Source organism: Dipteris shenzhenensis, chromosome 20 (assembly GCF_047967505.1).
Source record: "Dipteris shenzhenensis isolate YYH24624 ecotype China chromosome 20, Dip_SZ_1.0, whole genome shotgun sequence".
In the NCBI taxonomy this organism is placed as follows: Eukaryota; Viridiplantae; Streptophyta; class Polypodiopsida; order Gleicheniales; family Dipteridaceae; genus Dipteris; species Dipteris shenzhenensis.
In genome coordinates, this window is record NC_141615.1 from 49,107,965 (window position 1) to 49,126,754 (window position 18,790).

Consider the following 18,790-nt stretch of genomic DNA (forward strand, 5'->3'; position numbering starts at 1 on the left):
AGTGAGTGGCGAAGGGGACCGTCCTTCTAGAAATCTCCGCCAGAAGTCCTTAAAGTTGTTACTAAACAAAATGTTCAGTAGCTCCTTCTCGTTTCGACGAACGAAGTCTAGTTTCTTCCTCCGTACCAATCTACGGTATTCACGTAGCGTATCTGGTGCGCTCGGAAGACTATTTTTTGTTTCGAATCTGAGTTGATGGCGTAAGGCCTTACACTCATCATCGTACCAACTATTACAGGGTACGGTTCTAGGGGGTGGTGGGCGGGTGGAGCGTGTGGTGTGGGAAAAAGCGTGAATGGCAACCTCGTGTAGTGAGCGGGTAACAAGGGCAGCACGATCCTCTAAAAGGGGTATGAAGTCAATCATAGTTACCAGCCGAAACGGAAACGGAAGAAACGGAAACGAAAGAAACGGAAGAAACGGAGTTTCCGGGCCCCGCCGAAACGGAAACGGAAGAAACGGCAATATGATACAATTTATGTATAAAATTTTATTTTTTATACATAATATAATTATCAATAGAGTGCAATTTGCAAATCATACATAATACAATTATCTATACTTGAAGCTTCAGCCTTCAAGCATCAATGCATCATTCATACTTCTTGGAGCCAGTGCCTGCTTTATAACTATCTAGGAGGGAGACATGGACCCAATAAGCATCTCTCAGCATTGAGGAGGATGGAGAGGTGAGAAGGAGGATGGAGATGGAGAGGTAGAAGGAGGATGGAGAGCTCAAAGGTAAAAGAGGATGGAGAGGTGGAAGGAGCCTGGAGGATCAGAGCCTAGAGGTAGAAGTGAAGGAGGATGGAGAGGTTACAGGTAAGATTAAAGAGAGGATGGAGAGAAGAAGGATGGAGGGATGGAGAGCAGGCTACCAAGCTGCAGCTTTTGCAGGATGGAGAAGATGGAGCAAAGGATGAAGAGGATGGAGAGAGAAGGATGGAGGTCCGAGGAAAACGGGATGGAGAGTCCAAGAGCAAAGGATGGAGGGATGGAGAGAGCTTAGAGAAGGTGCAGAGAGCAGCAAGGATGCACAGGAGGAGTGCGATCGGCGGGAGGCGGCGAAAAATGGAGCCAGGCGGCGAAATCATGACTTTTGGGATTTAGGGCAAAAACAGGTTTTACGAAACGGCGTTTCTTCAAGAAACGCCGTTTCCGTTTCGCCGTTTCCGTTTCCAGCCACGAAACGGCCGTTTCATGCAACTATGAAGTCAATATAAGTGAGAAGTATGTACAAACGGCCAGAGTAAGAAGGTGAGTGATCCCGATCAAAGTGTATATCGTGGTAGGTGGAGTAAGCACTGAATGGGGTGGAAGGTGCTGTGTGAAGGGAGGTGGAGATGCGAAAGAAAAGGTATGTATGATCAGCCCTTGGGGGGAGAGGTGCTACAGTGAAGTTAGTAATGCGAGATGTGAAGATAGGGGATCCCATGATGTAATCAACACTGGAGCCCCCCCCATGTGGAAAGCATGTGAAACCACCTGAAGCGGGCCATCTATCAAGACCATTATAGATAATGAGATCATGTATCCTGCCTAGGTCTAATAGGGCCTGCCCATAGGATGAGAATGGACCTCGCCTGTCAGCCGAAACCCGTAGCATACCTGCCTTCTCAAGGTCAACATCTGCCAGTAGAGCATGAAAAGGGAGAGGGCAAGAGCATTGATAAAACTAAGGAAATGGGGAGGGGAGGGAGAGGTAGCAATGCTGAGGGAGACAAGGCCTTCCTTGTTCCGATGGCACAGACGCCAAGGCACGCACTGCGGCACCATTGGAGAATAGCTTTACCCCCCTTCCCATTTGATAAAATTATATAAATCTAGGTCCCTCATAGAGTCTATAAGATCTACATAGTCTAGTGGTAGAGCTCCATGGACCTAATAGGAATGGATGTGGGTTCGATTCTTGCCTTGCCATTTCCACACATGCCCACTTTTAGCAAAATCTTTGTCAACCTTACATAGGTTTATAGCATTGGTATGGGCTTGATGTGGGAGGAAATGGACATCGTGTCCTGTCCCTCTTAAGATATGCCAAAATCTTCCTTGTATAGAGGAATATGTTGCATGTTCCCAAAGGGTGTGTTACTCTCCACCAATGTCTACTAGAGTAGACAGAACCACTTCTCCCATGGTAACCAATCTTACTCCAAGTAAAGCGAGCAGAAGCAGAAGATGAAGAAGAAGTAGAATAAAAGAAGAAGAAAGAAAGAAAGAAAGATAGTTTATTAAAGACTTTGCAAGACTGAAGGCTCTATGAGAATAAAAGAACTTGATACAATGAATTGAACGGGTGGAGCCTCTAAGTGAGGCTCTGAAGCCCATGGAGATGATGGAAAACTGTGGTATGGCATCACTACGCTAATCCTCTGGATGCTAAAGGAGGGCTAGGGTCCTTAGGGGAGCCTAGTGGTGTACAAGGCTGTGGTGGCGTAAAACCTATGATAGGGCACTAGTGACGATCAGTGTGTGTGGTCCACTATGGCTTCCTGCTGTGGCATTGCGTTGGACACGTGCCACTCTCACTGCCATCGGACGTGCCTTTAATCTCGTGAACATCAAGGGAAGGTCCCCAGGTCTTCATCTGTGCCTCAACCCATTGGCAAGCTATCATGTCTTCGCGAGTCTGGCTATTCACCCTTATTTCGCCTAGATTTCTTGGGTAAAAGCTCCGTGTGGCAGACAGCCTCATGAATCAAAGAGGCCAAGCACTCTGATCTGGGTAACCGCAAAGAAGAAGAAGAAGAAGAAGAAGAAGAAGAGGAGGCAGCAAAATCTATCTGCAAATTCCCCAACCTAGGGTAGCTAGATGAGGAATTAGAATTGACCATTTATGATTTGGGTTTAATAGATATCATTCCCATGTCTCAGCTTCATAATTCCACTCTGTTATTTTACATAATATCGTGCAGCACAAGATCCTGACCTTGGGATGGAGACAATAGTAGGTACTAAACCCCCACAAACTAGGAAGCAAAAGAAAGACTTGCCCAAGGAGTTGCTTCCACTTGATTAGCTAGTCAGTGAGGCAATGGCTAAGTCTTCAAAAGAAAAAAGAGGTCTAATCCACAAAACACGACATACATTAGCTCCCCACTTGTAAATTGGGGATCAAGCCAAGAGATGTATTTGACATCACATGGCCGTTGGGAGCCACCATATGAGGAGGACAAGGGTAGAACTCAGAAGTTGGCAAGGGAAATCAGCAGTAGTTCGGCTAGTCCTAGACCTAGTCAGGTTTTTAGGGCAGACCAGTTGGCCAATATCGAAGGGCTTGTGCCCTTTAAAAAAACCCCACCGGGATGGTCTTTGGCAGTCTGCAATGTGCAAACAAACAGCCTTGTTGGAGAGGCAGTGATCTATGGCATTCCACTGTGCATACCAACAGACTCTCGAGGGAAAACTGGGAGTGCATAGAGAGTAAGAGTTGTAAGAGCTCTACCTTGAGCAGATACTGAAGCCTACTAAGAGTTCCACAATAGAAGGTGCAGCATAAAATGTCCATATGGTGCCATACCTGGCTTGTGTTTGCAGTAGGTAGGAGATGCTGTTGGGAGGAGTCTTGTACTTCATCACATATCTATACATGTTATTTTGAATGGCCTTCTGTCGGTGTTATCTTCATATCTGTAAAGTGTTCTAGATCTACTTGAGTGCAGCAAGGGTATACACCGTCAGGACAAGTTTTGTACTTGAATTCTATATTCTACATGTTCTCTTGGTTGTACTTCTGTCAAGGTTATCATTAGATCTGTAAGGTCTCTATCTCTTCTGTGCACACACATGAAGCGAGATAGGTGGGTGTAGTATCTTGGCAATTATCTTTTGTGCGTGCGAAGGTGTGCCAAATGATCGGGTCGATAAGAGGGGATGTGGATATACGAAAGGGGAGTGGCAGAGGAGGCAGAGGCAGAAGAAGCCTCATGGTGGAGACCAATAGGAGCTGAAATATCCTCTACTCAACCTATGTCTCTTCTCTTTCACCTATATCTCTTCTCTTTCACGAATCTCTTATTGTCCCTGCAATGTTTGCGCAATGTCCCTTCTTCCGGCCTTTCACTCGCCAACCTATGAGTTGTTGCGGGGGTCATGGTCTATAGGGGCAAGGATTACGTTTGCTTAGGCTACATGGACCACCACTATCTAATTGTTGTCACAACTTGCATAGCATAAGGAGGAGGACTAAATCTCAGCACCTTACCATTTGGCATCGGCACGTGTGCCGCTTGGTCTTTGAAATGATATCTCTAGGGGGGTGTTGAGGTGCAAAACCACAAGTCCTAATCTTCAGTACTCGCTTTGTGCCACTCATTCTTTGACATGATATCTTTGGCGTGGTATTGAGGTCCAAAACCAGTACTCTAACCTTCACTACCCAAACCTCCATGAGACATGACGTGGAAACCATGCTTAATTATATAACCAAGGAACAGTTCCATGGTACTCCTAGTGGTACTCCTAGGCACTAAAGGGTCACCAAAACGTGTGTGTCACATGCACCCCTGCACTTGGGTGCAAAGTGACACATTGGCTACATCGACAAGTGTGTAACAATTCCCTAATAGGAGATTTTGTCGTATGTTGTGACCCCTTTGTGAGCCCTTGTCCAGGGACAGTCAGGCACAAGCTACATAAGTCAGTCTCTCAGCCTTAGGTCAAGTTGGAAGATCAGTCCTTGTTCACTAGTACCCACTGGAGAACCATAGGGTAGTGTTTCCGTCTTAGGTTTAGGGATAGGTTTAGGTCCAACCTAGGACAAGAGCCCTTCTAGGCCCCCTCAGGGCTGGAACAAGAGAAGAGAACGGTAGGGGAAGGGCTGCCTTTATAGGCTACCCTGCATCCTGTTAGAATTATTATTATAATTTAGCAGTGACCAATGTAATGTAATAAGTAGGTTAGGGACACTTTTCCCTCCTTTAGAGGTTTTTCCCCCTAACCACAGTTAGTTCACTAACTACGGTTAGTGAAGGATAAGGTTTTGTCACTTAGACAAAACCCATCCCACTTCTTGTATTAGTCACTTCATCTATTGCAACGTTACGTTCAACTCTTTTGCTCCCTCACTCTCCCTTTATCTAACATTTGGTATCAGAGCAGCAAGACCCTGCTCCTAGTTCCCTGCCCTGCTCCCTGCTCCTTGCTCTCCCTACTCCAAGCTCCCTGCTCGCAGATCCCGTCCCTACAAGCGTACTATCCTGCGCCGTACAACGTACGGACTTCTGTACTGCAGCTCATCGTCCGTACGCTCCTTTTCGTACAAGTCGTACGGAATGTTCCGTACAACCGTACATTCGCAGCTAGTCTGTACATCCGCCGTACATGCGCCGTACTACCTGTTCCATACAGATCTGTGCCGATTGTCCGCACAAGGAGGACCATACGTCCGTACACAGGAATCCGTACATCCGTACATTTCGTCCGTACACAGGAATCCGTACACAGTCGTCCGTACACTGGCATCCGTACACTGTCGACCGTATAGCTTTTCGTGTAGTTGTCTGTATACTTTTGTTCCCGACTTCAAGGTGCTTCTTTGAGGTTGCAGCTCCATACTACAAGTACATTTTGGGGCTCTTTTCTTTGCATATGCACACAGGTGCATTTGTGCAGTGAGCCATTGTTTTGGATGCAATTTCTGGCAAGAAATTGGGGCTTTCGCAATTACACTGCAATTTTGCAGTGAAATTTGGGGCTTTTGCAGGCAGAGTTCAATTTGTGCAACATTTGGGGCTTTCAGATCATTTGCCCTCTTTTGTATGCAATTTCCCACAAGAAATTGGGGCTTTTGCATTTGGGTTGCAATTTTGCAGGTAAAAGGGCATTTTGGAAGTTTGCAAACAGTTTTGGACTCAGTACGAATCAAATTGCAGACTTTTGCCACTTTCTGCAGATTCTATTTGCAGATTTTTGGGGCATTGAGCAGAGCAGTGTGGTGCAATTTGAGCCTTTGACACGCTGTGACAGTATTTGTCACTGTGGGCATATTATTCTTTGCAGATTTTACTTGTGCATTTTATATCCCAGGAAGGGATTTCACCTGGTCCCTCTGCTGTATTTTTCCTGAAATTATTTGGTGAAAATGGCTCATAACAACTCAAATGAGGTGTTTGGGGTTCTCACACAGGAGGATAAGTTGGATGGCACCAACTACTCCTTGTGGAGTTTCATGGTTCGCAATATCTTCATTGGCAAAAATCTTTGGGATTATGTCAATGGAGATGAAGAAAGACCAGATACAAAGCCTATACCTGTCACTCCTACAGCTGGAGGCAAGGGTAGAGGTACAAATACAGCACACGTGATTGGACCAGCCACTCCAGGAGCTCCCACAGCAAAGCTAAAAAGATGGGACTCTAGAGATGCACAAGCTCTTTCAGTAATTTCTCTTTCTGTCAAGAGGTTCATTATACCTCATATTCGGTCATGCAAGAATTCTATGGCAGTTTTGGTAATACTTGAGAGTATGTTTGCAGCAAGGAACGATGCCAGGGTTTCCTTTCTAAAGCGAGAACTTTCCCATACACATATGGAGGAGAAAGATTCCATGAATTCTCACCTCACAAAGCTTCAGGATCTCAGGGAACAATTGCTTAACATTGATGAAGTCATTCCGGATTCAAAGACGATCTCCACCACTCTGAACTCTCTTCCTGAGTCCTATCTCGGTTTCCACACCTCGCTGAATTTGTCATTAAGGGGGGGCAGCAATCCTCTCTCCTTTCACAAGTTGGTAGGACTTCTGTTGCAAGAGGAACAAACACGTAGAAATATGGCAACCCGGGCTGGCGAGCATGCTATGCTCTCTAAATTCAAGCCCAAGGGTAAAGGGCAGCAAAAGCCACATGCCCATCAGCCCACACATCAGCATAAAGCTGATTCTGGACAGCCTTCTTATAAGGCACAGGGTGATACAAACAAGCAGAAAAAGAAGGGCATCTGTCATTATTGCAAGAAGCCAGGTCATTATATTGGAGAGTGCAGGAAGCGCATAGCCAAAGAAAAGAAAAGGGATTCCGGTATGGCTGTATCAGATGCATCAAGTCCACATTGCCATGATGGAGGAGATGTTGCAGCCAACTTGGTTGAAGAACACTATGCCTTTTTGTCTTGCACTTCAGATTTTTCAGCGGATAGTTCAGATACTACAGCCACTAATCATGATGACCCATATGCTTTTTTGACTTGCAGTTACGATCCTTCAAAGGATGAATGCTCTTTCAGTGTTTATGAGACACTACATACTTGGTATTTTGATAGTGGTGCTTCAAAGCACATCACTTCCAGGAAAAAACTGTTTGTAACTCTGCATTCTTCACCCACCAAGAAGAAGGTAACCTGTGCAAATAATTCTTCTTATTCAGTGTGTGGAGTGGGAGACATTATTCTCACATCCACTGATGGCACAGATTTCAGAATTTCAGATGTACTCTCTGTGCCAAGTATAAAAAAGAATTTGCTTTCAGTGTCCTCACTCAATAGAGGAGGATTTCAGCTTGTTTTTTATGATGACAAGTGTGCAGTCAGAGACAAAGAAAATGAATATGCTTTGAGGTTGTCTGGCACTTTGTATCGGGGTCTTTTTCAGCTTGATCTATATGAAACAAGATCCCATCTTGCATTATCAATTAGCACTCCCACTGCTGCGATGCAGAATGCGGAGTTATGGCATGCCAGGTATGGGCACATGAACTATGGCAGCTTAATGACACTTCAGAGGCATGATATGGTTGATGCATTGCCTCCCTTGGAGTCGCCTCCTCCTCATGCATGTCAAGGCTGCATTCTTGGCAAAATGCATAGACTTCCCTTCAAAAAGGATGGTGCAGTGAAAGCTACACGGAAATTACAGCTTATTCACAGTGATGTCTACGGTCCCATGAGGACACCTACCTTTGGGGGTTATCTCTATTTTGTTACATTCATAGATGACTTTACCAACTACACTTGGGTCTATGGTCTCAAGGCAAAATCAGAAGTGTTTATGCATTTCAAACACTTTGTGGCTATGGTTGAGAATGAGATAGGACTCAAGGTGCAGACACTTCGAACAGATCGAGGGGGGGAGTATATGTCTCATGAATTTGAGACATTTTTGAAAGACAAAGGCATCATGCATGAGCTTACAGTGAGGCTTACACCTCAACAGAATGGCAAAGCTGAGCGAAAGAATCGCACCGCCATGGAAATGGATAGATGCATGCTCACAAGTAAGAAGCTGCCTCACAGGTTTTGGCTAGAAGGCCTCATGTGTGCCAACTATATTTTAAATCGGGCTCCTACAAAGGCTTTGAAGACAATCACTCCCTATGAGGCATGGCATGGGAGAAAGCCTTCAGTGGACCATTTCAGAGTTTTTGGTTGTGTTGCATATGCCCGCGTGCCGCGTGCCTATGGAGTTCAGACACAAGTTGTCAGATAAGGCACTCAAATGCATTTTTATGGGATATAGTTCACAAAGCAAAGGCTATCGTCCCTACAATCCTGCTACACGCGCAAGATTTTTGTTAGTAGAGATGTTATATTCTCTGAAAATTCTGCACATACACAAGCTGAATTTCATATTCCAACCTCTTCAGATGATGTGTTTGAGGGGATGCTTCCTATAGCATTTGGTTCCCCCGCTAAAACTCAGAATTTACAGCAACCTCCGCCAAATCCACATGTACAAATTCAGCCCCCAGCTGAATTAGTGCAACCTTAGGGTGTGGATGAAGTTGTCAGGCAAGAACTTCAAGAGATACACGTAGCCAAAACAGTCCCACATTGGTTGCTTCAGACTCTCAGGGAGAGTAAGCTTGAAGCTCCATTGCCTGGCAGGACTCGTAGTGCAGTAAGACACATGGGGGGGGGGCTCTTTCAGTTGAATCAGCTTATGCAGGTACTCTTCTTAATGAGGAGGAGCCTGAGACATTTGAAGAAGCAAAGGATAATGTGCATTGGATGAATGCCATGCATGATGAATTGCAGTCCATTCATAAAAATCAGACTTGGGATGTCGTGGATTTGCGATTGCGAGACCAGATCCAGCCAATGCAGGACAACAGATAGTACCAACTGTGGATGGGATTCTCGTGTGGACAAGGTAAGAATGCCATAGGTACACGTTGGGTTGTCAAAGTCAAAAGAAAGCCAAATGGGTCCATTGATCGGTACAAGGCAAGGCTGGTTGCAAAAGGATATGCTCAAAAAAAGGGCATAGATTATGAGGAGACTTTTGCTCCTACCAGAATGACCATCATCAGGTCAGTTATAGCAATGGTTGCAAATTTTGAATGGAATGTTCATCAGTTGGACATTAAAACAGCTTTCCTTAATGGAGACTTGTTGGAAGAGGTTTATGTCAAACAACCTCCGGGCTTTGAAATTTCAAGAAATACACATCAGGTATGCAAGCTGAATAAAGCTTTGTATGGGCTGAAACAAGCCCCATGTGCATGGTATGCCAAAATTGATGCCTTTCTCACCAGCAAGGGACTGCACAATAGTCCAACTGAGAGCACCCTCTACATCAAGAAGGATGGGGGGGATATTTTGGTCATCATTCTTTATGTAGATGACATGCTGCTCACCGGATCAAATGAGGAAGTGATTGGAGATTTCAAGGCCCAATTGAAAGCTACATTTGATATGTCAGACTTTGGCTTGTTACATTTCTTTTTGGGGATCCAGTTTATTCAAGAGAAATGTGGCATTGTTATGTCTCAATCCAAGTATGTTCAAAAGCTCTTGGACAAATTCAACATGCATGATTGCAAGCCTATGTCCACTCCCATGGAGCCGGGGCTGAAGCTTACAATGCATGATGCAGGTGAATCAATTGATGTCACACTCTATAGTCAAGCTATTGGATGCCTCATTTATCTCTGCAATACACGACCTGATATTCAGTTTTCAGTTTCTCAGGTGAGCAAGTATATGCACAGCCCAAAGATTATGCATTGGCAGGCTGTAAAACGCATCTTCCGTTACTTGCAAGGTACAAAGTCTTTTGGCTTGATGTTTCCCAGGGGGGGTGACTTGCAGATGCATGCTTACAGTGACTCAGATTGGGCTGGAGACTATGATACTAGGCAGTCCACCAGTGGGAATTGTTTCTTTCTAGGACATGCTTGCATTTCTTGGTTGAGCAAGAAACAGTCTACAGTGGCTACCTCCTCATGTGAAGCTGAGTACAGGGTAGCTTTCACAGAGACAGTTAAATGTGTTTGGCTGCGTCGTTTATTTGCTGATCTTCATCTTTTATTGGAGGGTCCTTCTCCGATTCTCACTGATAGTCAGAGTGCTATAGCAGTGGCAAAGAATCTTGTGTTTCATGCTCGCACGAAGCACATTGAGATTCACTATCACTATGTCAGAGAGAAGTTGCATGCAGGAGAGATCAGTATGATCTATGTGTCAACACATGACAATGTTGCAAACATCTTCACCAAAGCACTTCCACGTGCAAAGTTTGAGGCATTTCGCAGTGCCCTGAACTTATCTCCTTTTGGTGATTGATCATTTCCTTGTACATGACATTGGCACTGCAGGGGGGTGTTAGAATTATTGTTATAATTTAGCAGTGACCAATGTAATGCAATAAGCAGGTTAGGGGCACTTTTCCCTCCTTTTGAGGTTTTTCCCCCTAACCACAATAAGTTCACTAACTACGGTTAGTGAAGGATAAGGTTTTGTCACTTAGACAAAACCCATTCCACTTCTTGTATTAGTCACTTCATCTATTGCAACGTTATGTTCAGCTCTTTTGCTCCCTCACTCTCCCTTTATCTAACACACCCCTCCCTAGGCTGCCATTTTCCGGGGCCTAGGGCTGGCATTTATGGGGCCTAGGGCTGCCTTTATGGGGCCAAGGGACCAGCCAACCAGCCCCAAAAGCCCTATATATAGGGGGCCTCCAGGCCCTCTTTCCTCGTTCAATTCTCCCAGCACTTCAGCCTCCGATAGCTCCTCCTCAGCCTCCTCTGAACAGCTTGACACTCACCCCCAGTGGCCCTCTGACCCCCCCTGGTCGCCATCTGGGAGGATATCATCTACACACTACACTCCACCTGGGAGTGTGGGACTCCAAGCTCTAGGGCAACTATCGAGAGGCGTGCTCAATTATGCAAGGCTTGGTTTGCAGGAGTTTTCTATATCTTCACTCGCAAGGGATTCGCTGGTTGTATAGTCCCCCTACCAAGAGCCTTTTCTGTTTTTTTCCATACGCAGCACCTTCAGGGCTGTTGTTTTGTATGAAGTCTTGCAAGCATTAATAGAAGGTTCCTTTCTTTGCCCAAAAAAAAAAAAAGGGGGTGGGCGAGGAGGGAGGGAGGGGGCTGGCGGGAGGGAGGGAGGGGGCTGGCGAAGAGAGAGAGAGAGAGAGAGAGAGAGAGGTGTATTAACGTCTTAAAGAGGCCTCAAGAGCCTATGAGACAACATACAGAATCAAATGTGGCACATACTCATACAAGCCACAAAGGGATGAGGCAAAGGACACACTAAGACCCTTTGCTAGTATGATACTAAAATCAGAGATACAAAACATGAGACAAAGTACAGAATTGAATGTGGCACATACTCATACAAGCCACAAAGGGCTAAGGCAAAGGGTTCACTAAGACCCTTTGCTGGTACTACACTAAAATCACAGAGAGAGAGAGAGAGAGAGACGCGGACAGTACTAGTCCGACTCAGATTCAGAGGGTGATACAAAGGCCAAAACAAATGTGGTAATCGAAGAGTTGTTCCTGGTGACATCTCCGTGTGTTACTGAGATCAGATATGTTGACCTAGAAACCACATTAAGGATGTCTGACATTGAGATGTGGGTTGACGAGGAGTCAGAGACCTTTGTGAAGGTGACAGACAGTATGGAGTGCTTGGTATCTTCCAGGAGCGTGGCTATTGACACTGACACGAGGGTGGATTCCATGGAGTACCCTGGGGTCTCATGTTCAGATGGATGTTGTACTTCAGAAGGGGACAGTACAGGATCACACAAGCTATTGGTGTGTGCCTTGATGAGGTGCATAGTTTGCTTTCAGAGCAAGCACAAAGGCAGTACGACAATCTGGTATGTACTTGATGTTCTTCATTTGAGCCTTTATAGCATGCTGTGGAGCTCTGGTCTTCATTTGTCTCACGTAATGCGAGGTTGGAAGGAATTGGGCTTCTTCGAAGGCAGAAGGGGAAGTGTGTATATACCTAGATGAATCCAGGAACATTCCCAAACTCATCCTCTAAAAACACAACATAGTGCAGTTTCAATCTCATGATAGTCACTCACAAGGTTAAAAACCATAAACTCCATCATGCATAGCAGGGACTAGCTACTATGACATCCCCACTGACGTCATCAGCGCCCAACAGTGGGTGTAGACCATAGTATAAAAATATGCTCTCACACATACAAATCCACACACCCACACATACTTGAGCATCCATTTATACAAAGTCTTCGTACTGAGTTTCTGTCGGCACTCCGGAGGTGAAGGGCAGACTCAGCCATGACGAAGGCTAGCACTAAAGGAAAAGGCTAATCAAAAGGTAGTCCAAAATCTCTTCATTCAAGCTACAACTGCTTGCGAAGTCTAAACGTTTTCATTTTAGTCTCTCCCCAACGAGCATCTAAATCTAAATCTAGCTGATAGGGCAACACACCATTTAAGATAGAAAGAATTATCACAAAACCAGCGGGCCGCAACTTGGGAAGTGTGGGTGCTTCTTCAAATCTAGACACAGATTGCTGGAAGGTGATGGACAAGGTGTACTGAAGCTAGAAGAGTACCTGCTTGAGAGTTCAGCGAGAGTTCACGGTCTAGGTTATCTGGAGATATTCATTTGTTGCAGGCCTTGCCAAAGGAAGGACGGGTTGAAACAAACCCTCAGAGCATGGTGCCTAGAAGACTCCAAGTTCTTCACTCATTATGAGAGGGACAATTGGAAGATCGTGATGGCTCAATTGCTCAAGTTCGAAGGTGAGAGCATGACTGAAGGTGGTGGTGCCAGGAGGTGCTACCAGTGGTATGCAGAAGCGGAACCAGACTTGGTGGAGCAGGAGCCACTGGATGAAAAGACGGGAAAAGATTTCGACATCAAAGTGTTCCAGAGGACTACGACCAGGGAGTTACTCGGTGTTGGAAAGGTCACCTCCCCATCTGTACGCCCCCATTTGAGGAGAGCATGGGGGAGGGACACCTAGGGCAGGACATGCCCAGAGGAAAGAACACAGAGAGGGGGCTGCCACATGGGCAGCACCTCACAAGGTCAGGACATCAAAAGGGGCTGCCACATGGTCAGCAAACAGGCTGCCATGTGGGCAGCACACAGCAGGCTGACAGAGGAGCATCATGGCAGGCCAAAAGGCGCCAGCAAAGGGCAGGTCATGGGCCTGCAATAGAGTACACGTGGCAGCAAGGGCAGCCTGGAGGTGCCTGCGTGGCGGGCTGTCTGCCAGGGCAGATAATGCAGAAGGGTGGGGCAGACCAGCATATCAGGTCGGCCACATGAAGCCTGGTGGAGCAGCAAAGGAGGCTGCTAGTAGGCAGGGACCTGCCTTTATATAGGGCTGGGCCCTTGCCTTGAAAGGAGGGCCAAAGCCCTAGTGTTGTGGGCCAAGGGCCCTTGTAATGAGAGCCCTTTGAGGGCAGTTTTCCAGCAGACTGGTCAGCCTGTTTGGGTCGGCCAGAATGATGCTGCTGTGGTCGGTTTTTTGGAGCAGGCCTTGGGCCTATATAAAGAGGCCATTGGGCCTCATTCATTCATCACTAGTAGCAGTTTTTGAGAAGCAGAAAGGAGCAGCACCAGCAGCAGCGGTTGGGCCTCATCCTGGAGGTGAACCTGGCTGGAGACCTGCAGACTTAGCTCACTCAAAGGGCTGCCCACCTAGGCTGGTTTGCAGACAGAAAGGTGGAAGAGATCTTTGGACGGAAAGTCTACTTACGCTCAAGGTGGAGCACGTAGGCTCAAGTCTAGAGATAGCCAGCAAATAGTAGAAGTACCTTGTCGTAAGATCACAGGACCACACCATTGGTGGGACTCTGGATCTATCTCTTTTGTATTGTGTCCATAGCTTTGGATGGAAATATATTATTTTGGTGTCTTCTATATCTGGCTGGTTCATTGTCTATTGATGAGTCTGCACATCTATGCTATGCACATAAGTTTAAGAAGTTTGTGATTCCACACCCCACACCACACTGTGTGAGCTCCTGGGCAATTCTATCAGTCTTCCGCTGTGCGTACCCTCTGTTGGGTCATTTCTAACAAAAGAAATGTTTGTACTGTGAAAAACTTGGCCACTTTGCAAAGGGTTGCAGAAAAAAGGTAGATCAAAAAAAGGAGTCGTCTAAGCTCAAGGAGAAGAGCTTTTCTTGGTCATTGAGCATTACTCAGCGTTTGTGGTGATTCAAGGCATGCAAGGCTGGTATGTGGACAGCGGACTTCACAACACTTGCCAACAAGGAATCATGGTTGGAATCCATAGAGCCTACACACCCGGGTGACTGACCGGGATAGCAGGATATGCCACGTGAAGGTATTGGCATTCCATCCATAATATACTCAAGAGACCTCTTTGTTGTTCTTTATTTTCTTGCTCTTTGTAAAAACTTGCTATCTGTGAGTCAAACGTCCAAGAACAAGATGAAGGTAGAGTTTGATGACAAGGAGGTCATGGTACAATCCAAGTCAACTTGGAGAGACCGTGGCTAAAGGAGTTGAAAAGAATGGGGTGTACCGGATCAATGCACTTTTGGTCCATGTTGTCAAAGGAGTCTTCAAGCTATGGCATGACAAATTTGGTCGCATCGACTATAAACCATTGTCGGAGATGCAGAGGTCAAAGATGGTGGATGGACTTCCACTGGTTGCAGGCACGGATGAGTTTTTCACGGCTTGCTTGAAGAGCAAGCAACATCGAGATCCATTCCCAAAGGAAGCCACATCAAAGAGCCAAAGCCCCGATGGAGTTGATACACTTCGATTTATGCAAGCCCGGTGCGTCTCTCATCTGGCAGCATCGTGGTGGAGCTCCCACTCCTAGTCCATGATGCTCTCATCTCATCAAGCTGCTCTCCCTCAGTCTTGCTGGCAATTGACTCAGATGTATAGAAATCTGTAACAAGTGTCTGTGCTCTGTCGATCTCGGTAACTTGTTGCCTCAATCCCTACTGCTCTCTGGTCTGTCGCATCAGTATATCTCTCTGTCGTTGCATCTTAATCAGATAGATCTCAACACAGACCTGATCGGGAAAATGTATCAACCATGTAAGTGGACCAAAACCATGCCCCTCTTGGAAGAGGCAATGATATTGTCCTCGGATCTCATAATAGACTGGGCAGACGCACAGAAAGTGCTCCTCTGTCTCAATCTCCGCCATCTGGCATAGTGTGCAAGTCCTTTTCTCTCTGGATATGCCCGCAGCTCTCCTTGCCTCAATCCTCGGCTGATGTGGAGAGAGAGAGAGAGAGAGAGACAGAGAGACAGAGAGACAGAGACAGAGAGAGAGAGGCCTCGTTCGGGTAGCCACCAATAAGCATATGAATAGAAATCCTTGCATAAAAGGTAGAGACTCCTTTGATCCATCTGTCTTAGAAGTCTAATCTCTGCATGGTGCTGTCAACAAACTCATTTGCAGGTTCTCGCTACTTCTTCACTTTCATTGATGGTGGTAGCCACATGATTTGGGTATATTGCCTGGCTAAGAAGTCTCAAGCACTTGATAAATTCAAGGAGTAGAAGGCCAAGGTAGAAAAGGAGTCAAAGATTTGGAATAGGGCGTTTAGTAATATGTCACTATATCCTACTAACTGTTACTAAAGCTTGGGAGAAGTACGTGAAAGATCAAGATTTAAAATTCTTTTCAAAATTCGTATGATGTTTTGAGTGTACATGCAGTTCTCACAGGTTTTGGGGTGTTCAATTTTGTGTGTTTAGCTTTTCATTCAGAGAAAGGTAAATTGGGAGAGGGAAAGCTATAGAACATTCAATCACTCTCTCACTAGAAATGACCATGCAGCAATATATGCTCTTGACTTAGATAAAGGGAAGGGTATCTTATGACCTTTGGTAAATAGACTCTGGTACTAATTGGAATTGCTTGGCCCATATATGAGATCCACGAATTGCCGTCAAGATATCCAGACAGATGAAAGAAGTACATGTGCTAAGACGCGCTTGCACTCACCTTCAAAGCATATGTTTTCACCTTCACGATCACAATCAAGCCAAAGAACTAGGAAATCGCATCCGCGAGCCTCTTGTTGCAGATGTTTGCATACATGTGCCTTCTCCATAGAATATCACAACCCACAAAGCTTAGTCAATGAAAGAAAGGTCGTGTAGAATTTTCAAACAAATCTGAGTTTATTTTTGAAAATTCTACCAATATTTGTCATATGTAGTTAAGGACTTCAAGATTCGAACAAAATCAAAAGAAACATGTAGTGAATTGTGAGGAAGAATCACATCTATTGTATGCAGAAACTCTCTTTCTTGCACAAATCTTAACAATCTGTAGGAAAGCTGATTAAAAACTCATTCTTTTTTGTTGAATGGTTGCTACCTTGGGATTTGCTTCTGATTTGATGACAGGAGCTTGAAAAAGGTCGAGGGGATCTGTCGTTTCCCAATTTTGATACCTAGGAGGGAAATCCACACTATAGAGCGGGATATCCCAAAAACAACAAAAGAGGACCATAAAGGATGTCACTGTTTGACAAAATGCCAAGGTTGGACAAAGATACAAGTAATTTCAAAAGTAGAAAACTCAAAGCATGTCTATAGAACTCAAAGCGTGTCTACAGGCCATACTCGACGAAGCAAGCCTGATCACAAGCTAAAATAAATGAAGATTTATAAATGAAAACAAAGCTTGCCTTTTGTCAAACCAAATTGCCAACAAGCAAACTAACATTTTACATAAATATGAAAAGCAAGCAAAGATTGAATTATATCAAAAACTAGTTGTTAAACACCAGAGCATGTCCCATACAACTAGAATAGTTATGTTAAATTGCTTTCAAGCAAGCCACTATAAGAAATTGACCAACTCGTAGGCAGGGCCCTTCCCACACACCCCCTCTCCCCCAAAAAAAAGAAAGAAAAGCATCTACGTTTAAACAAATAGATACAATTACATCTAACTTGAGTTAAACAAGTATATAATAAACCTGATTTCAGACTGAAGATTGATCCATCTTCAAATGTACACTACATGGTTCTTTTAGGATCAAAGTAAAAGGGTGTCCCAAAACACCACGAAATGAGCCAAGTTTAATCCAATATGCACCACACAATTCCTTTAGTGTTAAAGTACAAAGGTGTCAAAGGCACCACGACACAAAAATTCAAGTGGTTCTTGAATATATGTGTCACAACCCTACAACAAAGGAGAGTTCCCTTGAATTCACCACCCAACCATGGGTCTTGCAAAGCTCCCTGTTTCTGTTTCTTCTTATTTCAACTCTCCACGAGTTTCTTCATGTTCTACTTGGCTGGAGCTTTCTCCAAAACCCTCCCCCAGGCCCAGTGCTTGCCACTTGGCTTGGTGCCACGTGTCCTATAGGACCCTTACTTTAAAGCCCTCTCAACATGGCCTCCCCTAGCACCTCCTTATTAATGCTAAAGCTTAGGATTGATCCTAGACCTCAACCATCTAAGCCCACCTGTAAGGCCGAACCCTCCGGTTTCCCGCCTTGCCATAACCAAGCAATAGGCTTCGCGATTATGGTTGACGTAACATTCCCTTCCCCTTAAGAATGGTTTACGTCCTCGAAAACAAAGTTGGAAAACCTCCTTTAGAGATTGCTTACCCTTTCCAATGTTGAACTCTCTTCAGGTCTATCTTTCCACTTAACCAGACATTCCTGCCATATTGTATGTCGTGTTCTTTTTCTTGTCTATCTAAAATTATTTCTGGTTCATGTGGTAAAGACGCAGGTTCAATGAGTTCAACTAGGACTTCATTTCCAATGAGATTATCATCATCTCCTAACTTCCTTTTTAGCCTACTAACATGGAAAACTGGATGTCCTTTACTTCCTTCGGGTAAGGCTAATTTGTAAGCAAGTTCTCAAATTCTCTCAAGTATTGTGAATGGTCCATAATTTACCTATCTTTAGAGACTCTAAAGATTCAAGTACCTTAAGGTAGACTTTCTCATTTACTTCAAACTCCAACCTTCTACTGTGGGGGTTTGCATAACTACGTGCTCTATCCTAAGCTCTTCTTATGCTATCTTTAGCTAACTTAAGCATTTGATCATATCTTCAAGAAAGTCTTTAGCCGCTTAAACCTTCTCTTTTTCGATTCCCACTGTCACTTGGGCTCTAGGTTGAAATCCATACATCATCATGAATGGACTAAAACCTGTAGCGGAATGTTTGGCACTGTTATATGCAAATTCTAATATGGGCAAATACTATTCCCAATTAGTATGCCGTTTACTTACATATGCTCGAAGCATATCCTCAATGATCTAATTGACCCTTTCAGTTTGACCATCACTCTGTAGAGATGATCCATGGTGCTCATATTCAACAAAGTTTCTAACCTCATAAACACAACCCTGAATGGCTGTTAAATTTGCTATCTCGGTAAACTAACAATACCGGCCGATAGCCCATACAACCTATAAGTATGCTCCACAAACAGCTTTTCTAATTCGGGAGCTTTGGCATCTTCATTAGTTGGAATAAAGTGAGCCATCTTGGTCAATCGATCCACAAATACCCACACAGAGTCTGCGTCCTAGGTAATCCCAAATAAAATCCAGAGATGCTTTCCCATTTACCAGATGGAATCTCC

General features: G+C 44.9%; 1 protein-coding gene across 1 annotated transcript in view; it reads right to left on the reverse strand.

The window, feature by feature from the left end:
* Positions 1 to 18,790, reverse strand: part of LOC147889782 (DNA topoisomerase, type IA, core) — a 139,670-nt gene that overhangs the window by 103,619 nt on the left and 17,261 nt on the right. Inside the window, exons 4-5 of the mRNA XM_087391462.1 lie at positions 16,548 to 16,641; positions 16,170 to 16,269 (exon numbers count right to left, since the gene is read on the reverse strand). Coding sequence (XP_087247588.1) covers positions 16,170 to 16,269; positions 16,548 to 16,641 — 194 coding nt within the window. The remainder of the gene's footprint in view (positions 1 to 16,169; positions 16,270 to 16,547; positions 16,642 to 18,790) is intronic.